Source organism: Cucumis melo, chromosome 12 (assembly GCF_025177605.1).
Source record: "Cucumis melo cultivar AY chromosome 12, USDA_Cmelo_AY_1.0, whole genome shotgun sequence".
NCBI classification, from domain to species: domain Eukaryota; kingdom Viridiplantae; phylum Streptophyta; class Magnoliopsida; order Cucurbitales; family Cucurbitaceae; genus Cucumis; species Cucumis melo.
The window spans coordinates 13212515-13238113 of record NC_066868.1 but is presented as its reverse complement, the minus strand read 5'-3'; the positions used below and the strand labels follow the sequence as shown (position 1 = coordinate 13238113).

General features: G+C 36.5%; 2 protein-coding genes across 3 annotated transcripts; one reads left to right on the top strand and one right to left on the bottom strand.

Annotated features, from left to right (window-relative positions):
* Positions 1–1607: 1607 nt before the first annotated feature.
* Positions 1608–20834, top strand: LOC103499840 (N-carbamoylputrescine amidase). 2 transcript variants are annotated; one of them, XM_051079922.1, is made up of 10 exons: positions 1608–1921; positions 2231–2332; positions 2935–2983; positions 3719–3810; positions 3972–4123; positions 4208–4254; positions 4358–4391; positions 13878–14044; positions 19801–19897; positions 20491–20834. In XM_051079922.1, exons 2-10 carry the CDS (start codon positions 2244–2246, stop codon positions 20664–20666), a joined length of 903 nt encoding a protein of 300 aa, XP_050935879.1. In that variant the 5' UTR covers positions 1608–1921; positions 2231–2243; the 3' UTR covers positions 20667–20834. The 2 variants fall into 2 exon arrangements, with proteins under 2 accessions (XP_050935879.1, XP_050935878.1); XM_051079921.1 differs by having other exon boundaries at positions 1880–2018.
* LOC103499860 (protein FAF-like, chloroplastic) lies at positions 20444–22963 on the bottom strand. Its single transcript, XM_051079923.1, has 2 exons — positions 21805–22963; positions 20444–20753 (listed from the first exon to the last, which is right to left on the bottom strand). Exon 1 carries the CDS (start codon positions 22585–22587, stop codon positions 21814–21816), a length of 774 nt encoding a protein of 257 aa, XP_050935880.1. The 5' UTR covers positions 22588–22963; the 3' UTR covers positions 20444–20753; positions 21805–21813.
* Positions 22964–25599: the final 2636 nt, after the last annotated feature.

Below are 25599 nucleotides of genomic sequence, written 5' to 3'. Positions count from 1 at the left end.
TTCTACCCGTTTTAGGGTTAGTAGATAGGTTGTTCCCTGAAGGACTAAATCCAAGTCTTGAACATCGGACCCCAATCTCTTATTGGTTTGAGAGAGATTTGGTTTATAAGTTGGATATAAAACCAACTGTTCAATAATGGATTAGTGAGACTTAAGAAGTAAAATGTAATCTTGGGGGTAAAACAATATTTTGACCCAACTAAGGTTTAAACAACCTATGCAAGATTAACTTACTGATCATGGTTATATCAGATGGACAGAAATATATCTATAGTGAGAGAAGTGCAACTATAGGACTTACTGATCATGGTTATATCAGATGGACAGAAATATATCTATAGTGAGAGAAGTGCAACTATAGGACTTTAGTGGAATGACCCGTTAGTTAATAAATGTTGATTAACTCAGTCTAAAAGGTTTTAGCTAGTTAATCTCGAATCGTTGTAGACCATGATCTATCGGTTCCCCCGCTAACTCATATGTAATTAACTTAGAACAATATGTTAGAATAAGTCGGATTGTTCGAATTAGGTAAAGAGAGGGAAATCGACAAATATATGTAATATAATCGTTGGTTATAAGTTTTAGATAGGGCTTTATGTTTAAATATGATTTAAATATTAAAAATATGAATAAGAATTCATATTCAGAAGCTCGGAGTTGATGGAAATGGTCAAAGTTGTAAAAGACAAAATGTTGACTTTTGATTGGTTTTATATTCAAATGTGATTTGAATTTAGAAAAAATGAATGTGAATGCATGCTCGAGAGGTCAAAATTAGTCAAGATGGACAAAATGGTAAAAATTCAAAATGTTGACTTTTGACTTGGAAAGGTCAATGTTTGACTTTGATTTAAATGGTCAAATAACCATATTGTACTTGGGCTAAGTTAGTGCAAAAATCCAACATTTTGTTGGATAATCCCACTATAAATTCCATTAATGGTTAGTGGAATGCATGTAATTAGGTTATTTAAAGCAATTTTTCAAATACTGCAAAACTCTTGGAATTTTGGTAATTTAAATTCTACAAAATTTATACCAAATTGTTCTTTTTCCTCCCAAATCTCCAACCTAAATCTCACATGAATTTCCATCTTTCTTTTAATTTCCTTCACTTAATGGGGTCTCACAACCCGATTCTAAGTTTAGAGAATAGCAGGTCAACACTAGTGGTGGTCCCTAGTTCGAGTTTGTGAGGAGATTACGAGAAACAGGAAGCTATGAAGGTAAGTTTTCTTCTAACCCTAATTTCATTTAATTACGGTAGTTTATGCATGTAATCTCTAAATTTGTTTAGATATAATTAGAGTAGAATTGATCATTGATTCTACCGTGCATGTGTCATTTTCTTTCATAAACATTAAAACATTAATATTAAATGACTTTTAATCCTTCTCATTTTTCCACTTCCATTTTGGAATACATTTTTCTTCAACAACTCATCAAATAATTTTAATGATAACAATAATAAACCTTTTACTAAAACATTGACATAAAAAGATTTGAAATATCACAGAGATCACACATGTTAAATGCTAGTAGAATTAAAAAAATGTGAGCCTTAAATTGTTCTCTAGAGTTTGTAATAAATCAAACCATACCATAACTTGCTCATGCTTCGACTCATTTGTCTTCCTTTCTTTGGGCCGATTCTATCTTTTGATTTCCTACCCCCATCTACCTGGCTGAGAAATATTTGATTAGGCATCGGATTTTGAACTAATGGATCCACTCTCTCTCTCCGAACAAAAATAGAATCAAAACTCAATTTGATTTGAAAAATAAAAAACGAAACGACATATAGTTTGTAGTCAAAGGTCAAAAAAATGAGGCCACTCAAATATTCCACTACTAAAAGCAAAAAGAATCTTTACTAACCTTCCACTGCGAGAGCCAATTTGCAAAACTCCTTCTCAAGGTCTGTCAATCTTTCTCTTTATTCTTCACTTTCTTAAAATTTGTATGTACTAAATTCCTATTTCTCAACACATCAATCTTCCCAATTTTCCGTCTCGGTATGTTGTCTCTTCTTTGTGTTTTCCAACTATAATTCAACAATTGGCAAATTTGTCTAAAATGTATTTGCTTCAAAGCAAGATGATTTTAAATTCTGTTTTTCTGTATTCATTTCAAACGGATGAAATGATTTCAAACCCAGTTTTTTCAAGTTGGGATTTGGTATAGAAAAAGAGAGGGACTCATACTCTTTCTTCATCAACCTACGCAGCGAAGAAACCAACATGGTGACGCCAAGAAAAGCGGTTGCAGTTTCAGCCGTGCAATTTGCCTGTACGGACGATATCTCTACTAATGTTAACACAGCCGAAAGGTTTTTCTCTTTTTCTCAATGCTTTTTTTACTTGGGATTTCTATTGGTTACTCTACTTCCTTGAAGAAGCTTCAATAGCTGTTTACTTATTCATCGTGTTGATTTGTTTTGCTTCTCTTTGCTTTTGGTTGTTAGTGTAAGGTGATTGGTTCAAATTTTAGGGGACTGTGATAAATGGGTTCTTTTTCTTGTTATCTTCAGGATTATCTTATTATGGCCGATGAATATTAGTTTGTAATTTGTATTTGATTGCAGAGAGGTCTTATGCTGTCGACTTTCTGTATTTACAATTTGGTTTTATTTATTTTTTCTCTATTACTTTCTTTAGCGATGAATCTGAGTAAATCACATGTGAGCTTATCAGATTTTTTAGTACAACCTGGGATTGAACCTTCAACCTTGATTTTGAGAATTCATTCAACTTTCATGTATATATACATATTCATTTGTTCTATGTTAATGCTTTCACTTGAAGGCTACCTTCGAATGCTGTCTCCTTATGTTTTATGTTAGTTCTTCCACCTGAAGGCTACCTTTGAGTATTGTTTGGAGTTGGTTTTTCTGTATATGTTTGATGCAGCTTGGACGTCAATTCTTTGCAGGCTGGTTAGATCAGCTCATGCAAAGGGTGCAAACATAATACTAATTCAGGTATACAAATTAGAAACTAAACCTATGAACTTTTCCCTTTGAAATGTTAAGTTTTTTGTATTGATGCTTGCTTTATTAATTATATATTTTAGAATTTCATAAAAATTAAAGCTGTCTCGGATGAGAAATGGATGAAGAATAAAACTAGGAAAGCTGCTTGAAGCATGCCCTCTTTGCAAATTACCAGTGAATAGACAAATGGTCCAAAAATTTGACATCACTTTCGAATCAAGGAGGCTATGAGAAATATGGATATCCTCCCTTTAAGACATCACACACAATTGATCTTTTCAAATCAAGAGGCCAAAGTAACACTCTACCTAGTACTGAATGCTTTAAAAGGATAAAAAGATCAGTATTTAACTGGAAGCGGTTTCATTAGAAATATTTATGAGGAAATACAACCTACACCTCAAAAACTGTGAAGAAATCATTCAGAAAAGTTCCTTCCAAACAAAGGCAATCTATTAAATTTGTCCAACCTACAATTGAAGCAAGGAGCCAATGAACCTATCAAACAACATGATTCAAAGCCAATATGTTATTAAAGGAAAAAGACATATATGAGAGCCTGAAACTAATGGTACTGCAGCATATAAATAAATTCAGAGAATGTCGCATTGGGTTTTATCTTGTTGCTGTCTTCTTGCTAATCTATTGTAAAGATCCTGACAGACGAGATGGGTGTTCTGTTTTGTCGTACTCAACTGATAGCAACTAGCTGTATTTCCCCAGGAACTGTTTGAAGGTTACTACTTTTGCCAGGCACAAAGGGAGGATTTTATTCAACGAGCGAAGCCTTATAAAGGCCATCCTACAATTTTTAGGTAAAGATAAACAGCCAATGGCACGACTTTTTATGTTGGCATTTAGGATAGGGCTACACTTTATCTAGACCTCGTATCAGAAGGACAAAGATTCATTCATGGCTTCATCTCTTATGAATACTTTTCTGTCAAACTCATTTCACTATCTGCTTTTTGTTTAGGATGCAACAACTTGCAAAAGAGTTAGGTGTGGTAATTCCTGTTAGTTTCTTTGAGGAAGCTAATAATGCCCATTATAACTCCATAGCCATAATTGATGCTGATGGGTCAGATCTTGGACTTTACCGAAAGTCCCATATCCCGGATGGACCAGGTAGAGAAAAGCATAAGTTCCCTTCACAAAAATTTGCGTGTTTGACTTCATGTTGTTTTTATATTTAACATGAATTTTCTACAGGCTACCAGGAGAAGTTCTACTTTAATCCTGGTGACACTGGGTTTAAAGTGAGTACTTGTCTTTATTCTTCGTAGTCTTCACATATTGTGGAAATGAATTGAATTAAATAACAAGTGGAGCTCATCATGAGCCTCTTTGGTGCTTGAACAGGTTTTCCAGACAAAGTTTGCAAAAATTGGAGTTGGTGAGATATTTGTTTACTTCTTTCACTAATCTATAATTTTATAGCTTTGTCATAGTCTTTTAAAAGTTTTTGGCTTGATCCTCGATCATTTCGGACACTATAGCTAGTTAGTACTGTTCACTACTAGAGCAGAGTTAAATCATAAGGAAATGTTGGCATGCTATGTTGTTTGTTGATTGATGCATAAATTGATTAACTTATTTGGTTAAGAAACAAAAGTTCCATTTGTCAAATGAGACCATGAAGGTGATTAGTAATCAACACAAGAGAGTCAAGGGGACTACTAAGGTTTTCCCAGGTGTCATTGATAAACACTTCCTACATTCTCTTGCTTTCTTTTGACATATCCTTGAACTATCTAATGTTCCTCTCGATCTTTTATCTTCTGTGCATCTGCTCATAGGAACTCTCCTTTTCTTTCAATTGGTATCCAATAAATTTTCTAAAAGCCAATGAGGCTAATTGAAGAAGACACCATGTTGGTTGAAAATTTGCAAAAGAATGATTTTGAATGTAAGACATAAGAGTAGTGGACAAAAAGGTATCTTGACTTTTGTCATTACCTGTGTTTTAAAAGGCCCTCCTAGGTGTGTATAGGTCTGGCGCCTCACCTTGAAAATGCAAGACACACAAAAGAACGAGAACATTTGCCCTAAGGCTCAAAATCCTAGGCCTTGGGTCGTTTAATTATCTTTTTAAAAAATAATTATAAGGGTTTTTGCTTTATTAATTATAAAAATAAAATGTACTAAGTCCAAAATTCAAAATTCCTTGTGTTTAAGGGTGTTTTTTCTTCCATATTCTTGATTTAACTATTCTTTCTCTTCTTTATGTGGTACTTTTATATATAGTATGCCTCACAAAAAAAGCCATGCTCTTTTGTTGTGCCTTTGCGCTAATGCCGCAAAAGACTATTGCTCTTTATTGTGCCTTCAACCTTAAAAAATACTGCTCTTTACAATTACGAAAAAACATATATTCAAAAAGAGGCAATTTTGGAGATTTCCTTATCTAAGGAACATTTGCCGTAATTGGCATAATCTACAACAACTTCCATACCTATTTGTATTTCTAAGTGGTGCCTCCCTCTTTAATACTTGTAAGACTAATGCCCCCTTTATTCATATGACCTTTTTTTGTAAAGGGAAACAAGTCTCTTTTATTAAAAATAAACGATTAAAGCTCATAGTACAAAATCATACAATGAGCAAAAGAAAATTTAATCAGCTTTAGCGTCCTCATTGTATCCAAACAAAACTAAGAAAAGACCTGTCGAAGAAGGCTACCATACTGCTTTTACAGCATAAGATAGTGATATATGTTGGGCCAAAAATACAAAAGTTCAATCCTTTGGGTAATAAGACTAAGACCAAGAAGAAGAATCCATCCGTGATAAAGTACAAAATGACTACAAAAGTACCATCATCCGTATGACCCTTTTCTAGCTAAGTGGCTTTTGAAGTGTAGCCTTCCAACCAATTAAGTGGCTATTGAAGTGTAGCCCTGGTGGGCCAACAGAAAACCTCTCATCAAATGCAGATGCCTCCCAACGATATTTTTTATAGGATACAGTAACCATTCACCGATATGATTAAATAAGATACAAAAGGGCCTATCAAGTCATAGCTCCAATTGTTGATGGTGTAAAGTTTGAGAATGAGAGGTGTGATAAGTGCCCACTATGCTCGACCTCGATGGATGCAAGGATACTAAGACCTTTAGTATCCTTGCAAACTTTCCCAAATAAAGCTAACTTAACAAATTGATCCAACTAAGAGCTTAGTTCTTTTTTTTTTGGGAAAGATACTTTTGTTATGGTAGCATAAAGCAAACCATAACAGATATTCATTAATGAAGGAAGTTACAACAAGCTAGAGGGCAGCCTAAGAGTATCAAATTAGTGAAAGAAAGCATTGAAATTGAGAGAGATTGTGCTGTGAGAATAGTTTTTGAAGAGGGAGCTTCTTGTTGACCAGATGCCTATCAAGTTACAAATATTTTCCCAGTGGTTCCAAAAGCTTGAAATCTTGTCCTTGAAAATTTGATTGTTTCTCTCCATCCAAATTGTCCATAAGGTTGCAGTAATACCAGAGAAACAAATGATGTCCTTTAAGCTATTACTTTAAATGGAGCAGATACAATTGCATAAGTCCTTAATGTTTGTTGATGGGATTGTAAAATCCATCTCAGTTTGGAGTTTTTTCCATATACTTTTCGCTCTGGGGCATTGAATGAATAGGTGGTTGATATCCTCCTGAGCCCCTTTACAAGTGATACACTAGTTTGGACTTAGGCAACAAGATGGATTTCTTTTTTGGATGACATCCATTATGTTAATTCTCTGGTATAACAACGTCCATATGAAAAACTTACATTTGGGAGGGATAGAGGAACTCCACAGGTTTTTGTAATTTTGATCCTGATTTGCTGGGGTGGAGTTATAGCCTTCGGAAATGGCTATTTTTGCTGATGTTGTTGTATAAGTACCTTTGCTTTCAGGGATCCAATTAGGCTTATCTGGAGAAACACTACCAGTTTTGATAGGAAGGGAGTTCTTGATCGCCTGCCAAGCTGCTGATTCCCTTTCATTGAGAGTCCTTGGCCAAAAATTCCAATCATTGGCAACTGGATCCCAAGCATCTTTAACAGTAGCTTTTTGACACGTTGAGAGGGCAAATAATCTTGGCACTCTATGGGCAAGCATGGTATCATTGGTCCAATTACTATGCCAAAAAGAGAGGGAGTCTCCACTGTTTGTAGTCCAAGAGATCTTAGAGTCAAACCAGTCTTTGCCTTGTGGATGGCAACCCATGGAGCGTTTGAGCTACAATACTTGCCTGTTGTTGGGATACTTCCAATGAAATCTTTCCTATATTTTGCATCAATTACCTTTCTCCACAAGGAATTTGGTTCCTGATAATAGCGCCAGAGCCATTTGGTGAGTAAAGCAAAGTTTGTGTCTTTGACTTTCGTTAGACCAAGGCCCCCCTTATCCTTTGAAAGTGTGCAAATGTCCCAATTGATCATATGAGGCTTGTTTTCATTGGGATTGCCTTCCCATAGGAAATTCCTCCAATGTTTTTCTAAGAGCTTAGTTAGAAGGATGAATAACTCTTAGACCAAACTTAGAATCTATGAAGGTCACTCAATGATCCTAAGACAACTTGCTCCAGAATTAGCTTGATACACTAATCCACTGAATTGATTTAAACACCAAATAGAAAGCAAAATTTGAAAGAAAAAACAACACCAAAGGGGTCGAATAAGTGCAATCTTTCTAATATCAATAATCTGAAATTTGAAGAGTATTACAAGCCATTTTTAAGACCAAAAGGTCGTGTACGGTTTTTTTTTTTAAAATGCAAATTGTAGAAAATAACACCTAAGAACTTGAAACTTAATTGCATACTAAACTAGAATTCAAAATAGAAAACTAAAAATGTAAAAGGTCTCCAAATTGTCTTAAACGAGTCCTCTCCGTGGTAATCTTAATGATTTGGAGACTGATGGGTGGGCTTCTTTGTCTCATATTTTATCATTGATCAGGTTGTGTCCTATTCCTGGTTCATGGTCTTGGTCTTTGGCCTCTTCATTCTTCGTTGTTAAATCTCTGTTCGATGATTTAGTTGGAGTGGATGAACCACATTTCCTAGATCTTTACTCAGTTATGTGGAGAGATTTTTATCATAAGAAGATTAAGCTCTTCCTTTGGGACCATAGTCTTGGAAGCTCAGGAGCGCATTTGGAAAGGAGAAAAGTTGAATGAAAGTTGAATGGTCATAATTGTTTCTCCTGGTCGTCGTAAGTTTGGGTATCTAACTGATGAGATACCAAGACCTAGACTAGGTGATCCTCAGGAGCGCATTTGGAAAGGAGAAAACTCCCTCATTTGATCATGGCTGATTAGTAGTATGGAGCCTTAGATAGGGAAATAGTTGTTGTATGCTGTGTCTGCTTGACATATCTGGGATGCAGTTCAAAATTATATTCTAAAAGACAGAATATGTCTCGCTTTTACACTCTGGGTAAGCAGGCTCATGAGAGTAAACATGGACGATGAATGTCACCTTATACTTTAATAAATTGTCCCTAATCTGGCAGAAGATGGGCTGTGTCATACTTTAATAAGTCGATTGTGTTTATTATTTCCTAGTTGTTTAAACTACAAGTTCGATGTAGTCCGAGGTCGTATATTAGGACAGAGGCCTATACCTTCTCTTATGGAAGTGTGTTCTGAGGTGCGTCTAAAGGTAGACAGAGTTAGTGCTATGAACATCATGACTACATTTACTACTGATTCTATTGCTTTCGATGCATAATTATCTGGTTTTGATAGTGACAAGCAAAATTGGAAACAGACCCCAGTGTGTGAACATTGCAAGAAACCTTGACATATGAAAGGACTATGTTGGAAGGTCTCGTTATGAGTGAATCGGTGAGTGCCCCAGTCACAACCTCAGGTGAATTGTCAAAGTGACCCTTGTGTTACCCTTGGGGCTGTGTTCAATCAAGTATCTCTCAATCCTCAAGTGTTCTCAGCATAAATGGTAAGAAACCATGGTTACTTGATTCAGGGGCTATAGATCATTTGGCTGAATCTTATGATAATTCTCTATCATATCTTTCGAGCATTGGTAATGAAAAGATTCGGATTACAGATGTGTCCTTTGCTCCTATTGTTGGCAAGGGCTATTTTTCTCCCTTTGATGGTTTAATTTTACAAAATGTTCTGCATGTACCTAGAATATCTTACAATTTACTATATTTGAATTGTCAAGTTGCCTTCCCACCAGATATTGTCTTTTTTTTCAAGAAAGGTTAGGGAAGATGATTGGTAATGCCCGGCACAATAGAGGACTCTATTTTCTTGACGATGATGCTCCCCGTAGGAATTGATATAGGACTAGTTTGTTATCTTCTTATTTTTCAACTTCAGAAAAAAATTGTATATTGTTGCATTTCCTCGTTGGTCACCCAAATTCCAATATATGAAATATTTATTTCTTCATTTATTTAGTAAAATTGATGCCACTTCTCTTTCTTGTGATGTGTACATTTATTCAAAACAACATAGAGTCATCTTTATAAACCTTCTCAGTCCTTCACCCTTATTCATAGTGATATTTGGGGTTCCTCGAGTATTACCACCTCTTTGGGGAAATAATGGTTTGTCATCTTTATTGATAATCATACTCGTCTCACATAGGCCTTTTTCCTCACTGATAAATATGGGGTTTCATCAATATTTCAACAATTTTACACTATTATTGAGACTCAGTTCAACACCAAAATTGATATTCTTCAAAGTGATAATGGCCATGAGTTCCTTAATAAAACCCTTCGTGACTTTCTATCTTGTAGAGGCGTTGTTCACTAAAGCTCGTGTGCTTATACCCTCGGGTGGCTGAAAGAAAAAATCGTCATCTCCTCAGGGTTGCACGGTCGATCATGCTATCTACCTCACTTCCATCATACTTATGGGAGATGCTATTTTCACTGCAGCTCATCTTATTAATTGAATACCTTCCTGTGTCGTTCAACTCCAAACCCCTTTTGAATGCCTCAAGGAGTCATACCCTACCACGCAACTTATTCCTGATGTCCCTTTTTGGGTGCATTGCCTTTGTCCGTAGTCATGGCCTTAACCAAACTAAGTTTGCGCATTGTGCTTAGATTTTGTCTACGTTGGGTATCCCCTTCACTAGTGAGCTTATATATGCCTCCACCCTTCCTTCCAAAAAATACTTCATCTCCATGTATATCACTTTTCTTGAGGATCTAGCATTCTTCCTTGTTAGTCATCTTGAGGGGAGAGTACAAGTGAAGAGATTGACTAGTCCAGTGAAGAAATTAACTAGTCCGCATCTTCAACCCCTACTGACCTTCCTGAACCCATCTTGAGTGCCTATGACACCATTCTACCCACTCAACAAGTCTCTTGGATAACTTTCTACAAGAAGAATCTCATAAAGGAAATGGTGTCCCCTATTACTTCGCCAGCTGCAGTCCATGGATCTGAACCAACACAAGTTCACGGTATTGTTGTTCCCGATAATACTAACTTGTGTTTTGAGGATGGTATTGCTGATTTAGTTGAGAATGACAAAATTGATATGTTAGTTCCAGAGGACAACAAAGTTGCAAGTAGTTATGAAACTTCGATAGAAATATAGGAGGGTGAGACTCCTCCTCAAGCTGGAAAAGGTTATAAAAAACCCATTACAGATGAAGAATCAGACAAATCAGGGGATTATGATATTTCTCTTGTCATGCCCGTTGCATTGAGAAAGGGCACCGGGTCCTTTACCAAGTATCCCATGTCTAACTTTTTGCCTTACAATAATTTGTCTTATGAGTTCAGGGCATTCATTGCCAGGCTTGATACAACAACAACACCGAAAAGCATACAATGGCTATAGAAATTCTTGAATGGAAGATTGTCGTCATGGAAGAAATGGGAGCTCTTGAAAAGAATAATACGTGGGATCTTTGTGCTCTTCCTAAAGGGCATAAAGCAGTTGGTGTTCACTCTGCAGTATAGCAGGTGGAACTCTGGACAGGTACAAGGCTAGACTTGTAGCGAAAGGGTTTACTCAAACTTATGGGATAGATTATTCTTAGACTTTCTCCCCTGTAGCGAAGTTAAACACGGTCTGAGTCTTTTTGTTGCAGTTAATAAAGACCGACCTCTCCATCAACTTGATGTGAAAAATGCATTTATGAATGGTGAATTAGAAGAAATTTATTTGAGTCCTTCCCTCGATTTTGAAACTCAGTTTGATCATTGGTTTGTAAACTCACGAAGTCTTTGTATGGTTTGAAATAGTCCCTAAGAGTGTGGTTCGACAGGTTTACTACATTTTACTACATTTGTTAAGTCCCAAGGTTTCTCTCAGGGACACTCTGATCCCATGTTCTTTGCAAAAAGGTTAGTATCTGGAAAAATTGCTGTCCTAATTGTGCATATTGATGATATTGTTTTGTCAGTAGATGATATGACTTAGATGGTTGACGAATTTAAAATAACAAAATCTAGGGAATCTATATTCCTTGGAACGGGAGTGGCAAGATCAAGGGAAGGGATCTATGTCTTGCAACGGAAATACGCCCTTGACCTTGTTAAAAGAAATATATATGATTAGATGTAGACTTGTTGACGCTCCTATTGAATTCAACGCGAAATTGAGAGATTCTGTTGACAAAGTTCCTGTTGATAAAGACGATGTAAACGTCTAGTGGGAAAACTAATTTACTTGTCTCACACTAGACCAAATATTTCATATGCTGTCAGTGTTAGTTAATTTATGTAGGCACCCTATGAAGAACATATGGAAGCTGTCTATCGGATTCTAAGATATTTGAAAAGCTCTTCGGGTAAAGGTTTGATGTTGAGGAAAACTGACAGGAAATGCATTGAGTCTTATATCGTTTTTGATTAGATAGAATCGGTTATTGACAGAAAATCTACCTCTGGGTATTGTACTTTTGTTTGGAGCAACCTAGTTACTTGGAGAAGTAAGAAGCAAAGTATTGTTGCTAAAAGCAGTACTGAAGCTGAATACAGAGCTTTGAGTTTGGGAATTTGTGAAGAAATTTGGTTGAAGAAAGTTTTGTCTGATCTTCATTAAAACAACTCTACTAAAACTTGTTATGTTTTATGGCTTAAAACTTGCTGTTTTGATGTTTTTAATTGAAATTCTTGTTACGTAATATGTTTATTTGCATGACATAATGAATTATTTTCTAAAAAATTGACGTGTCTTTAACGTATCGTGTCCTACTTTTTTTAAAAATTGGTGTGTTGCTGTGTTGTGTTGGTGTCACCATGTCGCCTTGTCGCGTGTCGATATTTATGCTTTCTAGGATGGAGAAACCCGGAGAAGCCAACAACGATGAAGGGTGAGAAGGCATAGACAAAAATGCTAATGTCAGAATGGATGCTGGAAAAGCTGCTGTAGGGAGAAATCAATGTTGAAAAAAATCTAGAGTTATGGTTGGGGCTTTGATACCATGAAGTTTTTGGAGGAAAATGTATATATTATTAATTTCTCCAATGACTCCTGATATACAATGATATACAAGATATGATACATAGAAAAAATAGAGATGGAAATAACTTAAAAGGAAATAATATTTCACCCAAGTAGGAACAAGGGACCAAATCTCACTAGGAACCCTCTCCACTCCACTAAAAACCTTATTGTTCCACTCATTGCACATCACCCACAAAAATAGCACGCACCCCCGTAGGCCAAAGAAAGTGACCCTTCTCCCCATGGGGTGGGTTGAGAAGGGACTCTTGAAGCAACATACCAATATCTCTTGGACGACCAACCAAAATGCTGAACATCTCCAACAAAAAGTTCCAAGCCGTGCTGACTCACAATGCCAAAAAATATGGTCCAGGTCTTGCTTCACCTTCTGACAAAGAATGCAAAACAAAGGACCCGCAAGCAAGGGCAACTTCCTTTTTCTCAACCCTGAAATTAGGTAGTGATCACACAGAGAATGGTAAAGCTCACTCAGAAGCAAGGTAGGTAGTGATCAGATGTATCCACCTCCTTCTTCTCAACCCTGAATCGACCAATCAAATATTCTACTTAGGGGGGTGATAAATCTATGAATATATGAAAATGTAGTTAGTTCCCTTGAATTGAACTTAGTGTAGAAACCATTTCAAAAGTGGGGTCTGGTTTATAGCTACATCTTGTAAATGCTGATTATGGTTTCATCATACTTTTGCTATATTGTTTCCTAGGATCCTTTCTGTTGGACATTGGTAAAGTAAAAAGAAATAACTACGTAACCATGTTACAAATTTTAAAAACTGGGTTCTTGAATGTTAATTTTATGCACATGCACATCAATTCCTTATTAAATGCTCTGTTTACCTTTTTATTTATGATTCAAACTTAGATCCCAGGTTGAAGACTTTATCTAGATTTGTGTATAATATAGTTGGCTTAGTTGCTATAATTATCACTGTTGAATGTTCATTCCTTTTTATAATTAGTTGCCTTGGTTAGAATACCTCTTGTATTACATTTACCCATTATTGGGTCCTTTTGGAGGAATGAGAAGCAAATATTTCTCCAAAAATCATCACTTCGTTCACTCTTTAAAAGAAAATTTTGCATTTTATTTGTATTTTTGAAATGGAAACAAGGCTTTCATCAATGAAACGAAAAGAGCTTAGAAATTTTTTCATTTTATTTTATAGATTTAAGCTTATTTTTTTCTTTTTTCTTTTGTATTCAACATTCAACATTCAAAACATAAAATATATTAATGTTGCATCTGGTTGGTGCTAATTATTGAGGACAATTTCATTTTTATACTTGACTATACTTCTGAAACAAGAACTTTATGGTCTAATTTGAAAACGAGAAAGTTGACAGTTAGAGGTAACATGTAGTTTTTTAAAAGTGAAGAAGTGCATGTCATACTTGAGAAAATTTAATCGTGGCAAAATCACTTTTACTTCAGCAATTTGCTGGGATCAGTGGTTTCCCGAGGCAGCAAGAGCAATGGTTCTTCAAGGTGCGGAGATATTGTTTTATCCAACAGCTATTGGTTCCGAACCTCAAGATCAAGGACTTGACTCTTGTGATCACTGGAAACGCGTAATGCAAGGGCACGCTGGTGCTAATGTGGTAAGTTTCTAAACGAAAATATACAAGTATACATTAGATTAGCTTAAGAATTATTTTCTTTTTTAGTTATCTGCTGTGTTTGAGGGCCTTGAATGAGTTGTCTTTTCTGGATCCCTCCTTGACCTACTAATGAACAATCATTGAACAATTTGAATATTGATTCTGTGTTGTGAAGTTTTTGCTTTTAAATGTACTCTTTGTGTTGGATACGGCAACGTACCTTAAGCATGGATACCTTGGATTCTCATACAAAGAGGAAGGAAAAATGTCTATAAAATTGTTAAGATTTTTAACAATAAAGACACCAAACAACTAATAATGGCTTGAAACAGAGGCGGTACTCTGCTGGATTATATATATATATATAAAGCCAAATAGCATGAAAAACAACCCCAACAGCCAGGAAAAAAACAAGAACAAGGTTATAGAAAGCTTACCAGCTCCTCACAATGAGCTGGGAAAATCCCGAGGCTACAGCAGCTTTACACCCAAAATGACACAAAAGATAACCTACCCTAAAAAGACCTAAAAGATACTATTTATGGCCTCCATCAAATTCCACTCCAACGGGCCCCACAGCAGTCTTCTTTCTCAGTGACCTTTTTCTTTTCCATAACCAACCCTTAAGTTACCTTTTTACCCCCTCCTTTTATATGTGTTAATTATAGGGGGCCTTACAAAAATCTCCCTCAACTCCCCTCCTTCCTGTACCCACCCACTTCCTCATCACCAAGTCCCATCATGATTGCGAGCCGCCAACCATTCTACTATCTTTGAATGGCTGGGATCAAAATCCACGTGTGCTTCTCTTTTAAGCGTAATTTCTTTTCGATTGGCCTTTATTGAAAAACCCAAACCTGAACTTTCTGCCTCACCAAAAACCATTGAGATCAATCCTTCTCTTTTAGCCTTAACCACAACACCTTGCTCTGGCTCTCATCAATGCTGAAGTAGTTACTCGGCTCACCTTTCAACCATATATTTTTCAAACAAAAACGTTATGAGGGACATGTTTTCTGTGTGGAAAAACTCTCCTCATCAAGGCCACTATGTAGAGTTAGCTAAATTTGAAAGCCATGGAAGATGCTCCAAAATCATTGCCCCTCCCTCATACCCCTGATGCTCACCCACCACCCTTGTACGTTTACACGCCATTTTTTTTATGAAACAGAAACGGATCTCTTTATTAATAGATAATTGAAAAAAAAAAAAAAGAGACAATAGCTCTAAGTACAAGAGGGTTATACAAGAGTTAACAAGAAATAGGGATCAATAGTCACACCCGGACATCTGAACTATGTTGACACCCTCTTTTTTTTCAAAGTAATGTAGCTTCTTTATGCAAGTTGGAACCTCTTAATTAAGTCTTCACAATTGTCTCTAATATCTGCTCCAAAAACCCAAGATAATTTAAACTCTTTAAACAGGTTTCCCAACATGTAGCCGAATATTATGCCTTGAGAGAGGATTGGGAAGCTAGGTCAGAATCTGAAAGACTTGTTAAATCAGCCAAAGGATCTAATCTTTCTATTTCAGTAATCAGTTCATCTCTTCTTTTCTAATTGTTCTGTGAGTCAACCATCCAAGCTTTTACTGCATTTTTAACCTTCCTTTGTTTAGAATTAAGAACAAAATCTGAAAAGGGAGGGTCCTTAACCGAAGGAATCAGCCTCGAGAGAAATGGGAAAGTGATCAGAAAGTAGGCAAGCTAGCCTATTAGCTCTTGTGTTTTCAAATTCATCATCCCATGCTTTATTTATGAAAAATCTGTCCAGTAGTGATCTTGCAATGGAAGTTCCTTCTCAAGACCAAATGTACCTGCCATTACAAAGGGGAACTTCCAGCAACTTAGCCTTATCAATAAAATTATTAAACAGCCGCATACCTCTAGTTGTTCTTCCAAAAGGTAATCTCTCATGTTGGCATCTTGTGATATTGAAATCCCCTCCAATGCACCTAGCTTCCAAGCAAAATTTTGAGAACGAGGAGCTCAGGCCATACAAATCTCCTTTATCTATAATCGTTTGGACCATACACAATGGTTATCCAGCAAGTTTTTCTACAGAAAGCGGTGCATTGTACTGTCAAAGAGTATCCACCCCTTAGTGTTTTGGTGACTGCTAATTTACTTGTGTCCCACATGATTAGCATTCCTCCCGAAGTCCCATCCAATGTCTTTTGAACTCCACAGTGATTTTATGAAAAGTGCATCAAATTCTTCTTTCTTAGGCTCTTGTACAAGTACCACATCTGGATTGTGAATTTTTAAGAATCTTTTTAGGGACAATCACTTGTTAACATTTTTCAATCCTCGTATTCCTGATATAATTTCATTGTTCCCTGTCAAGGTAGTTAAACAAATGCTTCTTGTAGAACTTAGGCTAAGATCAAATTGCACTTTCCAACAATAGATTTCAAGAATGCTGGAATTTCACAAGGCTGATTCTGTGATGATGGTTCTAAACGATGTGTTTCATTCATCAAATCTTCCTTGGTGTGAAACAGAGCAGTAAGATCAGTGTCCAGGGTTCCTTCCCGTGCTGAGTCTCTTTTTCATCTGAACTTTCTAATTGAACATCTTCCTCACTACTCACACTAAAAGGAGAGTGAACATCTCTATCGACCTTTGATTTGGGTGGAGGAGTCGGAGTGTGGTTGGGAATACCTCTCAAGAATTTAATGTTAGAGTTAGGAAAGGAGAAAACAGAGTGTGTAAATCGAGGAAGAGTGGAAGTTTGGGATTCTGACCTGTTAGATAGAGATGAAGAATGGGAATGGGCACATTTTTCCTCCAACAAATCAGGGTTTGTTCTGATATTAACTTGGCCTTTAAAGATCTTAATCTTGTGACCTCCGATCTCTTTCTTCTAACAATGTTTCGGGAATGGTTTAAAAAGATGAGGGAATTTTTTTGTTTTTGACTTGCTTTTGTTTTTAATTTTGTACTCAATCTTGCCAAGGAAGAGAGATGTAGAGGAGAGAGAGGCTGAAGATGAAGAGGTGGATGGGATTTTACCAGGAGGAATTCTGATGGGCACTGGAGCGCCAGTTGAGGAAGAAATTAACTGCTCTACTTGTGCAATGGACAACGACCGTTTCTTTGGAGAAAATGGAACGTTTGGAGAGTAACCGGATGCCATTTGGCCTTCTTTCTGTGGAGTATCACCTGCATTTAATTTCTTATCAAGCGTGTGCATGTGTCCTGATTTTTCATTGGGCACAACAGATGGCCTAGCCAAAAAAGTCTCTCCTATCGATGGCTCTTCAACTTCTGCAAGATTTTTTCCCCTCGTTTGAATTACTTTTTCAAGTTTAATGCAGTGGGGGAAGAATTTCGGCAGGATGAGGATGGTTCACCGGCTGGGCAAGCTTGTGCTAAATTGAGGAACTCACTCTGACTTGCAAAATCCGGTTTTGAAAGGAGTGAATTGAGAAATGCCCATTCTGGTTTCAGAACTTTCAAATCTATTCCTTCATCCTTAAGGCTTCATCTATTCTTACCAAATCAATTGAATTAGTAAAATCCCTGATAAAAAGAGTGTTCTGAATGGCTGCAGGCTCTTCAATTGCATTAGTGTCACCAAAATTAAGAAAGAAATTGCCATGGACTTCATCCTTCAGTTCTATAGTTGCCGGCAACAAGCCACTGCGGCTCTGTCTTACTTTTATTTTAGCTTCCAACACATTGGTCACATTCATAGTGTTCTAAAGAAATATTTTCAAGGCCTCCAAAATAATTTCCAATTGCAGTGAAGATATTCTTTGTCCAGTAGTCACGAGGGAGATTTTTGATGGAGATCCACCCACCAACACCTCTAATAAAATCTGGCCTACCATGCTTAAATTTGTTCCAGTTTTCGAATGGAAAGTAGAACGGCACATATCGTCCATTTCCCCAGTTCTTAATCAAGTCTTCCAATTTTCTGCTTGATGAGCGTATTAAAGCTTTATCATCGAACAGAGGATTGAGGCTGGTGTTGATTTGAAAATGTTCCTGCAAGAATTTAATGATATCCCTCCAATCATTATGCATGAAAAGTCTTGAAACAACCCATAAGCTTCTGAAATCTTCCTTCAAAACTTCATCCTTCTTGTGGACCCAATAGGATGAGGTCTTTTTTATGATGGAAGCTGCTCTGTTTAAATGGTGTCAAAGCAGGGGTCTGCTGGTTCTGTACAACTGTTTTCAAAACAGGGGGGTGAAAGCTTGTTTTCTCTCCTTTACTGATGCTCTGATCAACTCCTTTCAGCTTACAAGTTGAGTTGCCCAGATTTTTAACTTTACTGGCATAACTAAAGCTCTGATCCGGAGGAGGGTATTGAAACCTGGGGCTGCGGGGTCAAGAACCATTTCTTGTACTCCAAATTCAAAATGAAATTTTCCAGCATCTGAAGGAATGACAATCACCCCTTTTTGCTTCCCCGGGGATACTCTAATTGTTGAGCATGCACCTGAAGCCGGCCAAAGATCACAGCAAAGAATCCAACTGGTGTCTGCCCTGAATTTGGACAGCTTCAATGTCCTGCGGTCTAACTCTCCATATCTCTGAAAGAAGTGATCCTCTGGACCTCTGATAAGCTCTGCTAAGGCGTCAGAACACCATTTCAATTGACTCTCTGAAACAACCAAGATGATCTGAGCTTCAAGGTCTTCTAAGTGGACTCAGTTCATTCTCCACCAAACACAGGAGTATGAATGAAGAACCTTACAGCTTCCGACTTCCATTGTATCTAAAAGTCAAGAAGCTGAGCCGTGTAAAAGATGAACGTCAGAAGGTTGTTGAAGAAGAGCTGGAGATGATGTTGGAGGGTGGAGGTGAAGCAAAGGATTGCCGCAGAAGACGGGTTGAAGAGATCGGACTGAACGGAATGGGGGAAGAAGAGAGAAAGGAGAGAGAGAACTTACCTTTTTTTGATTTTACGTTTACATCCTCTTACAAATCCATCTTCCAAAATAGCATTAATGTCTCTTCTCCACTCTCCAAACCCACCCAACAGCCTCTTTTCTTTTGACCTTGGTACCTATGTTGTCATCCTCTGTAGACAACATATCCACGACGACTGGTATGCCTTATTAAATGCCCTTGAACAGAGCGTCAATGATTTCTGCTCTTAGTGCCTTTCAAGCCAATGAGGCCATCGTATTTTGTGAATGCCCCAAACAAGCAGCCTGGTTAGTGAACATCAATGGCACAGTTGGAGATTAGCAAGTTAGTTTTGAAAAATGGGGATAGACACTCGAAAAAGACTAGAAAGTCCCTTCTTATGGAGGTTGGATAAAGATAAAAAACAAACTTGCCTCTTTATAGATGGAGCATAGTTCGAACATCAGTAGAGCATGTGCTGGCCTGATTGAAATTGCAAAGAAGATTTTACTCGAATGGACATGATTCTTTCCCTTCACACAAACAAACCCTTCAGCCTCTTTTGAACGAAACCACCGTTGTTTTAAAGACAAAAAACTGCATTCCCTATGTTTATGGAACATCTTATTCATATTTCTTTATCTTGGTGTAAATTCACCCCACTTTTATGATTATAAACTCACATCTCTTACTGCACATTGGAATAGCTTTAGTTATAAAACACATGGCTTCTATAGCCTTGTTTTAATTTCATCTCACCAATGGAAATTTTGTTAAATGTTTCTCAAAAAAAAAAAAAAAAAAAAAGAAAAAAACTTAGATTTTCACTATACCACACAGTCATATGCATTTTGTATGATAAAGAGACCTCATTAATGTAAGAACATTCAGGTGCCGTTGGTGGCTTCAAACCGCATTGGAAGAGAGATTATCGAGACAGAACATGGAAAAAGCACGATCACGTTTTATGGGAACTCTTTTATAGCAGGTACTGTGTTTTTTTTTTTTTTTTTTAAATACAATTGGATTTGTGAGAAGGTGTTAAGAGTGGAGACCTAGCAGTTCATTTCATTGCTGCTTTAGCATTAGCATCCTCTCTTGGTGATTCTTCTTTTAGAAAAGAGAGCTTTCCAAGTTATATTTATTATGATATATAATTAAGTTTACATTCACCCATCAACATAAGCTATTATGACATATAATTAAGTTTAATCCATCAACTTAAGCTTTTGGGTTAATAGGTGATTTAAGATGGTATCAAAGCAGGTTGCTTCAGGATGTTTTGGGTTGAAGCCCCTGCAATGTTATTATTTCCTCCTCCCGATTAATATTCATTTCCACTTATTGGATCCTTATCATATTTCAAGTCCATATACAAGTGAGGGAAATTAGTGATATATAATTAAATTTACGATTACTCACTAGCTTAAGTTTTTTGGGTCAATTGGTAATTAAGAATATTCTCTCCTCCTTCAATCATGAGGAGAGATTACTTTATTTGGTGGGGTTGTTGCCCCATTTCTGGTTTCAGAAGAGAAACTAAAAGAAGGTACTGTATTAATATGAATTATTTAATAACAGGACCAACTGGAGAAATTGTTGCTGCTGCTAATGATAAAGATGAAGATGTTTTGGTAGCAGAGTTTGATCTGGATAAAATCAAGTCCAAGAGACATGCTTGGGGAGTATTTCGCGATCGCCGACCAGAGCTATACAAGGTGCTTCTGACTTTAGATGGCATCAACCCCATTTTGTAAACTTCGGTCTTAACCCTGTCATTTTTCTATTCTATAAAGTTGTAAAGTCATAAACAACTTTCTTTCCCCTGTTTATCTTCTTAAGATCTGCAGAAAGAAGTATTTATTAAATCAATAATCTAGTTTTGAAAGTGGAAATATATATATTGACCAGATTTCTGTTCCCAATTTCATTCAATCCATAATATTTAGCTGCTTCAAACATTGGAGATGCTTAGAGTTCTCAATTTGCACACATAATTACAGTTCTCTTTTTCTTTATTACTATAGTTTTGGGCTTTGATTTCATGTGATCTTTGCATAGTTTCAGTTCATCTTAAGAAAAGCTAGTTTGTTTATATAAACCACCAGGGGCCCATTTCTCCTTCACACACTCGCATCTATCAAATATATTAGTTGTTAGTTTCCCGTAGAAGAGTCTTAGATTCAACTTTACTCTCTCTTTTTCAATTTAGTGTTCCAAACAAGGCAAAATCAACACGATCATGAAATAAACTTTGAAATATAGTTGCATTGCTTGTCAATCATATTGAAGGTTCGTTGGCTACTAGTTCAAAACATTTGAGTTCTATACCTTCCCAATTTTCACTCGTTTTTAGAAACTATTTGCAAATTTCTCGATTATTTACTGTGATCTGGAGTATTAGTTTCTTTGTTTTATTGAACCTTGTTCATTCTTCCTAAATATAATGCTTGGGATTATATTCTTCCAACTTTGCCATTTTCTAAAAACATTATCAGCTTTTCAGAGACTATTTTGCTGTATAGTGCTGAGGTTTCCATATTCTTTTTGTTGTAGATATTAACAATGGTCTTGAGAATTACAAATTTTCCAATTTTGTGAGAGGTTAGGATCAATTCATAATTGATCATCAGAATTCTTAATTATTGAGTTCTGACGACTTCACCCTATGGAATTCAGTTGGTATTAGTCCAGAATTCCAGATGGTGTTTGGTAAAATATGAAACAGAGAACATCAAAGTTAGAGTGAATCGAATTGGACACATGATAATTCCTAGGGAACAAGGCAATCAATCAACAACCAGGTAGGAAAAATAAGGTTCAGACGGCAATATTCATCATTTTATGGAAGAGAAGTTGACAAGTCTAATCTTGAAATATTCTAAGAAAGTGAACCTTGTATCATCATGGCCTAGTTTCAACCTTGCATTTCCCAATAGTATTTTCACAGTTCTCGTGGTTGTCGTCAGCCTCATCCTCGCCTTCTCTGGTCTGCTCATTTGGTACAAGAATATGCAGTTTCAAACGTCCATTTTCTCTGGAAGCATGTAGAAATTCATGGGTGGGAACTCTCACTTCCTTCAATATAAACCTTCCACCATACCTATAAGATTTGAAACCAACCCAAGGCTTCCCACTCTTTCCCATACAAGAAATTGGTGGAGGAAAATCTTCCATATTTGCTGATTTTGTCCTGTTAATCATTCCAGGCTTCAAATTTGGGTACTGAATCTGTTTTTTTAAGGTCCTTTCCTCTTCATCCTCCTTGTGCCATTCCTTTTCATCCATCACCCCTTTCAAATCCTCAACATCATCTAAGCTTTCATATCCAAGCCCTTCTGTGCAAAGTTGCAAGCTTTCAGAATTGGTCGACGAGAAGCTATTGCTTTTCCTATGGAAGTTGGACGGTTCACGCTCACCATTTGACAACGGTTCTTTCCACAGGTCATCAGCAGCAGATGTAGAGTTCGATGATTCTGTCAAAGACGACAATGACGAAAAAGAATGGGGAACAAAACTCTCTTTGAAATGAAGCTCTCCAAAGATCTCTGTAAATGACGATGGTTCGGTCGGCTTCAAGGGCATTATCTGGTTCCATGATGAGAGGTGTTCAAGAAGGGTTGGATTTTCAGGTAATGGGTTTTCGAAAATGTGTTGCAGGCTTCCACAGGCAGCCATGGCTGGATAAGTCTCTGCAGTGTTTGCAGAGAGATAGATATATAGATAGAAAGAGAGAAAGAGAAGTTGATAAACTGTGTTGTTTATTATATGGTTGAAATTGAAAATGAAGAAGATGAGGTGGGGGGATTGTAATGAGGTTTGAATTGATCAAAAGAAATTGCTTTAAAGAAGGGAGAGATCCTGGCTTTTGGGGATCTGTTGGTTTGAGTGGAATGTGGTTGAGTGGTTTTGGAACCAAATCTAAATTTTGTGGTTATTATGAATCGGTTTTTATGTTGTCTTTAGGATATGTTCAAATTATTATGTATGTTGGTTTTATTTAAAACCAGAAAACATAGCCATAAATGGTTAAAAGTGCTTAAGGTTAAATTAGAGTAAACGCGTGAGAACATTTTTCCATCTTTCTAAATCCAGATAAGAGGGATACTAAAACATTCAAAAAAAGGGATGATATTAAGAGTATAATTGAATCTATTCTCAGACGCGGTAAATGGAGTTTTTCTAGACATTATTATTATTATTATTATTATTTTTTTTTTTGAAGAGAAAACGGGAGTTTTTCAGCCAAGCTTGTATTAGATTAATTTCTATTTCTTTTAATAAATATATATCTTGATGTTTAGGGGATGGGTTGTGAATGAATATGGGAATAAAAATGGATATACAAGCTTTCTTATACCCTTGTAGTATACCTGAGAAGTACAGAGAGATTGTTTGTAAAGGGCTGGGGTAAAGAAAGTTGGTTAACTTCTCTTCTATAAAATGATGAATATTGTCGTCTGAAAATCCAAGAAGACAACCTATTCTTCAAGAAAGGATGCTACAATCTCAAGACTCGAATTCAACAAGTGAGGATGATCAAGATGATGAAGTTTATGCACCGAGAAAAAGAAGAGAAGAAAGATATGAAGCTCGAAATGACACACATAATCACAAGATGAAGATTGACTTGTCGATTTTCAATGGAAAAGAGATATGGAAGCATTTCTTGATTGGATTATTGTTCGTTGCGACAAACTTTATGTGTTATGGCTTATGGCTTATTTTATCGTGGATTCCTTGTGATTTCTCCAAAAAGGATCTTTTAAAATATGTCGTTCACTAAGTTCGTTTAACTTTCGTTTTAAGTGTTTCCCCTCCTTAGGTTGTCAGGCGTTGAGGCCATGCGAATGTTAGTTCTGAGGCTATGTAGCCAAGCTAAGGAGAGAAGACAGAGTGTCTCTATAGTCTATATTCAAGGAGTTGGTTGGTAAGGTTGCCGTTCTTTAACACTCGAACCTCAACTATACAGGGAAGAGAGGCGTGAGAATCTTGAATAGCTGAGGCAGGGTAAGCAAGCCCTGACGATTATCATCCAGCCCAAGGTTGTGGGGCGAATGAAGTAAGGAAGAGAAAGAGATGGTTCACACCTCTAAGCGCCTGCCTCAGAAAGGTAATTGAAGAGACAAAGAAGGAAAAGAGGCAGTAATTAAAGCGGAGGCTGAGTATTAGTGCCAAGAGCGTTTCACTAAGTTTCTTCCACCATGACACGAAGGGCTACACCTTGCTGGAAGAAGAAGGACGCGAGAAGACCAGAGGGTTTAGTTTGTGCAAAGTAAAGTTTAATTTGTAATATGTAAATTGTAAGCCTTAAGTTGATAAGGAAGAAGTTCAAGTTTTTCGTTGTGTTATATACATGTGTTATTTTCTTAAGTTGTTTCTGCTATAAAATTAGTGAAAGTCTCAAGGTTTAAGTGGAAGAGCTTCGCTAATGTTGGAATTTATGTCCTAAAACTTGTAGTTTGTAGTTAAAATATATGCTATTCAATAAATTGGTTATTGAGGACTTATTAGTGAAAATAGAACACTATAATCTTAAATCCAATAAACTAAGGTCCTGGTGCTATCTAGTATAGACTTGAACTTTATGTAAAGACATAAACACTGATCAAGTTCGAGTTTATAGCCCAAATGGTCTATAGTGTATGAATAAGGTTAGATGCTTTATTTTGGGAACACTATGGATGCAACCCGCTTTGTAGTTAGTATAAACGATGTGATCCTGAATCGTTCATGTAGAGACATGGAAGTGGGGGCATCTTATGTAAAAAGTTTACATGACTAGAACCATGAAATAATGACTTTTAAGTTATAACACCGTTGACTATATAAAACTATTTATTTTGATTATTAATGACCTAGGTAACTTAATCTTAATCCTGAGCTAACTATGAACTTCTGTTCACATGGAATTATCTTTAGATTTGCATAGGTGAGTGCAGCTTAACGGTGTTGGCCCAATAAACCTCCCATGTCAGGGGTAAGACCTGGTGGATGACTAAAGATATAGGGTGCATGATGGAATTCACTCCTACTCACTTTTAAGGTTAGTAAATAGGTTGTTCCATTAAGAACTAAATTCAAGTTTTGAACAAGAGGCCCAACCTTTCATTGGCCCGAGAAGGATTCGATTTGTTGGTTGGACCTTAAACCAATTCGTCAATAGTGGATCAGTGGGACTTAAGGAACAAGATGTAATCTTAGGGGTAAAACGATATTTTGACCAAGTCGAGGTTACGAACAACCTGTGAAGGATTAACTTACTGACCATGGTTAGATCAGATGGACATAAATATATCTACACTGAGGGGAGTGTAACTACGGGAATTTAGTTGAATGACCTGTTAGTTAACGAATGTTGATTAGCTCGGCCTAAAAGCATTTAGCGAGTTAATCTCAGATGGTTAGAGCCCATGATCTATAAGTCCATTAGATTCCCCTACTAGCTCATATGAAATTAACTTAGAACAATATGTTGGAATAATTCGAATTGTTTGAATTAGGTAAAGAGAGAGAAACCGACAAATATATTTGATATAACCATCGGTTATATGTTTGATAGAGCTTTATGTTTAAATGTGATTTAAATATTAAAAATATGAATACTGATTCATATTTGAAAGCTCGGAATTGATGGAAATGGTCAAAGTTGTAAAAAGTTAAAATGTTGACTTTTGACTTTAAGAAGTT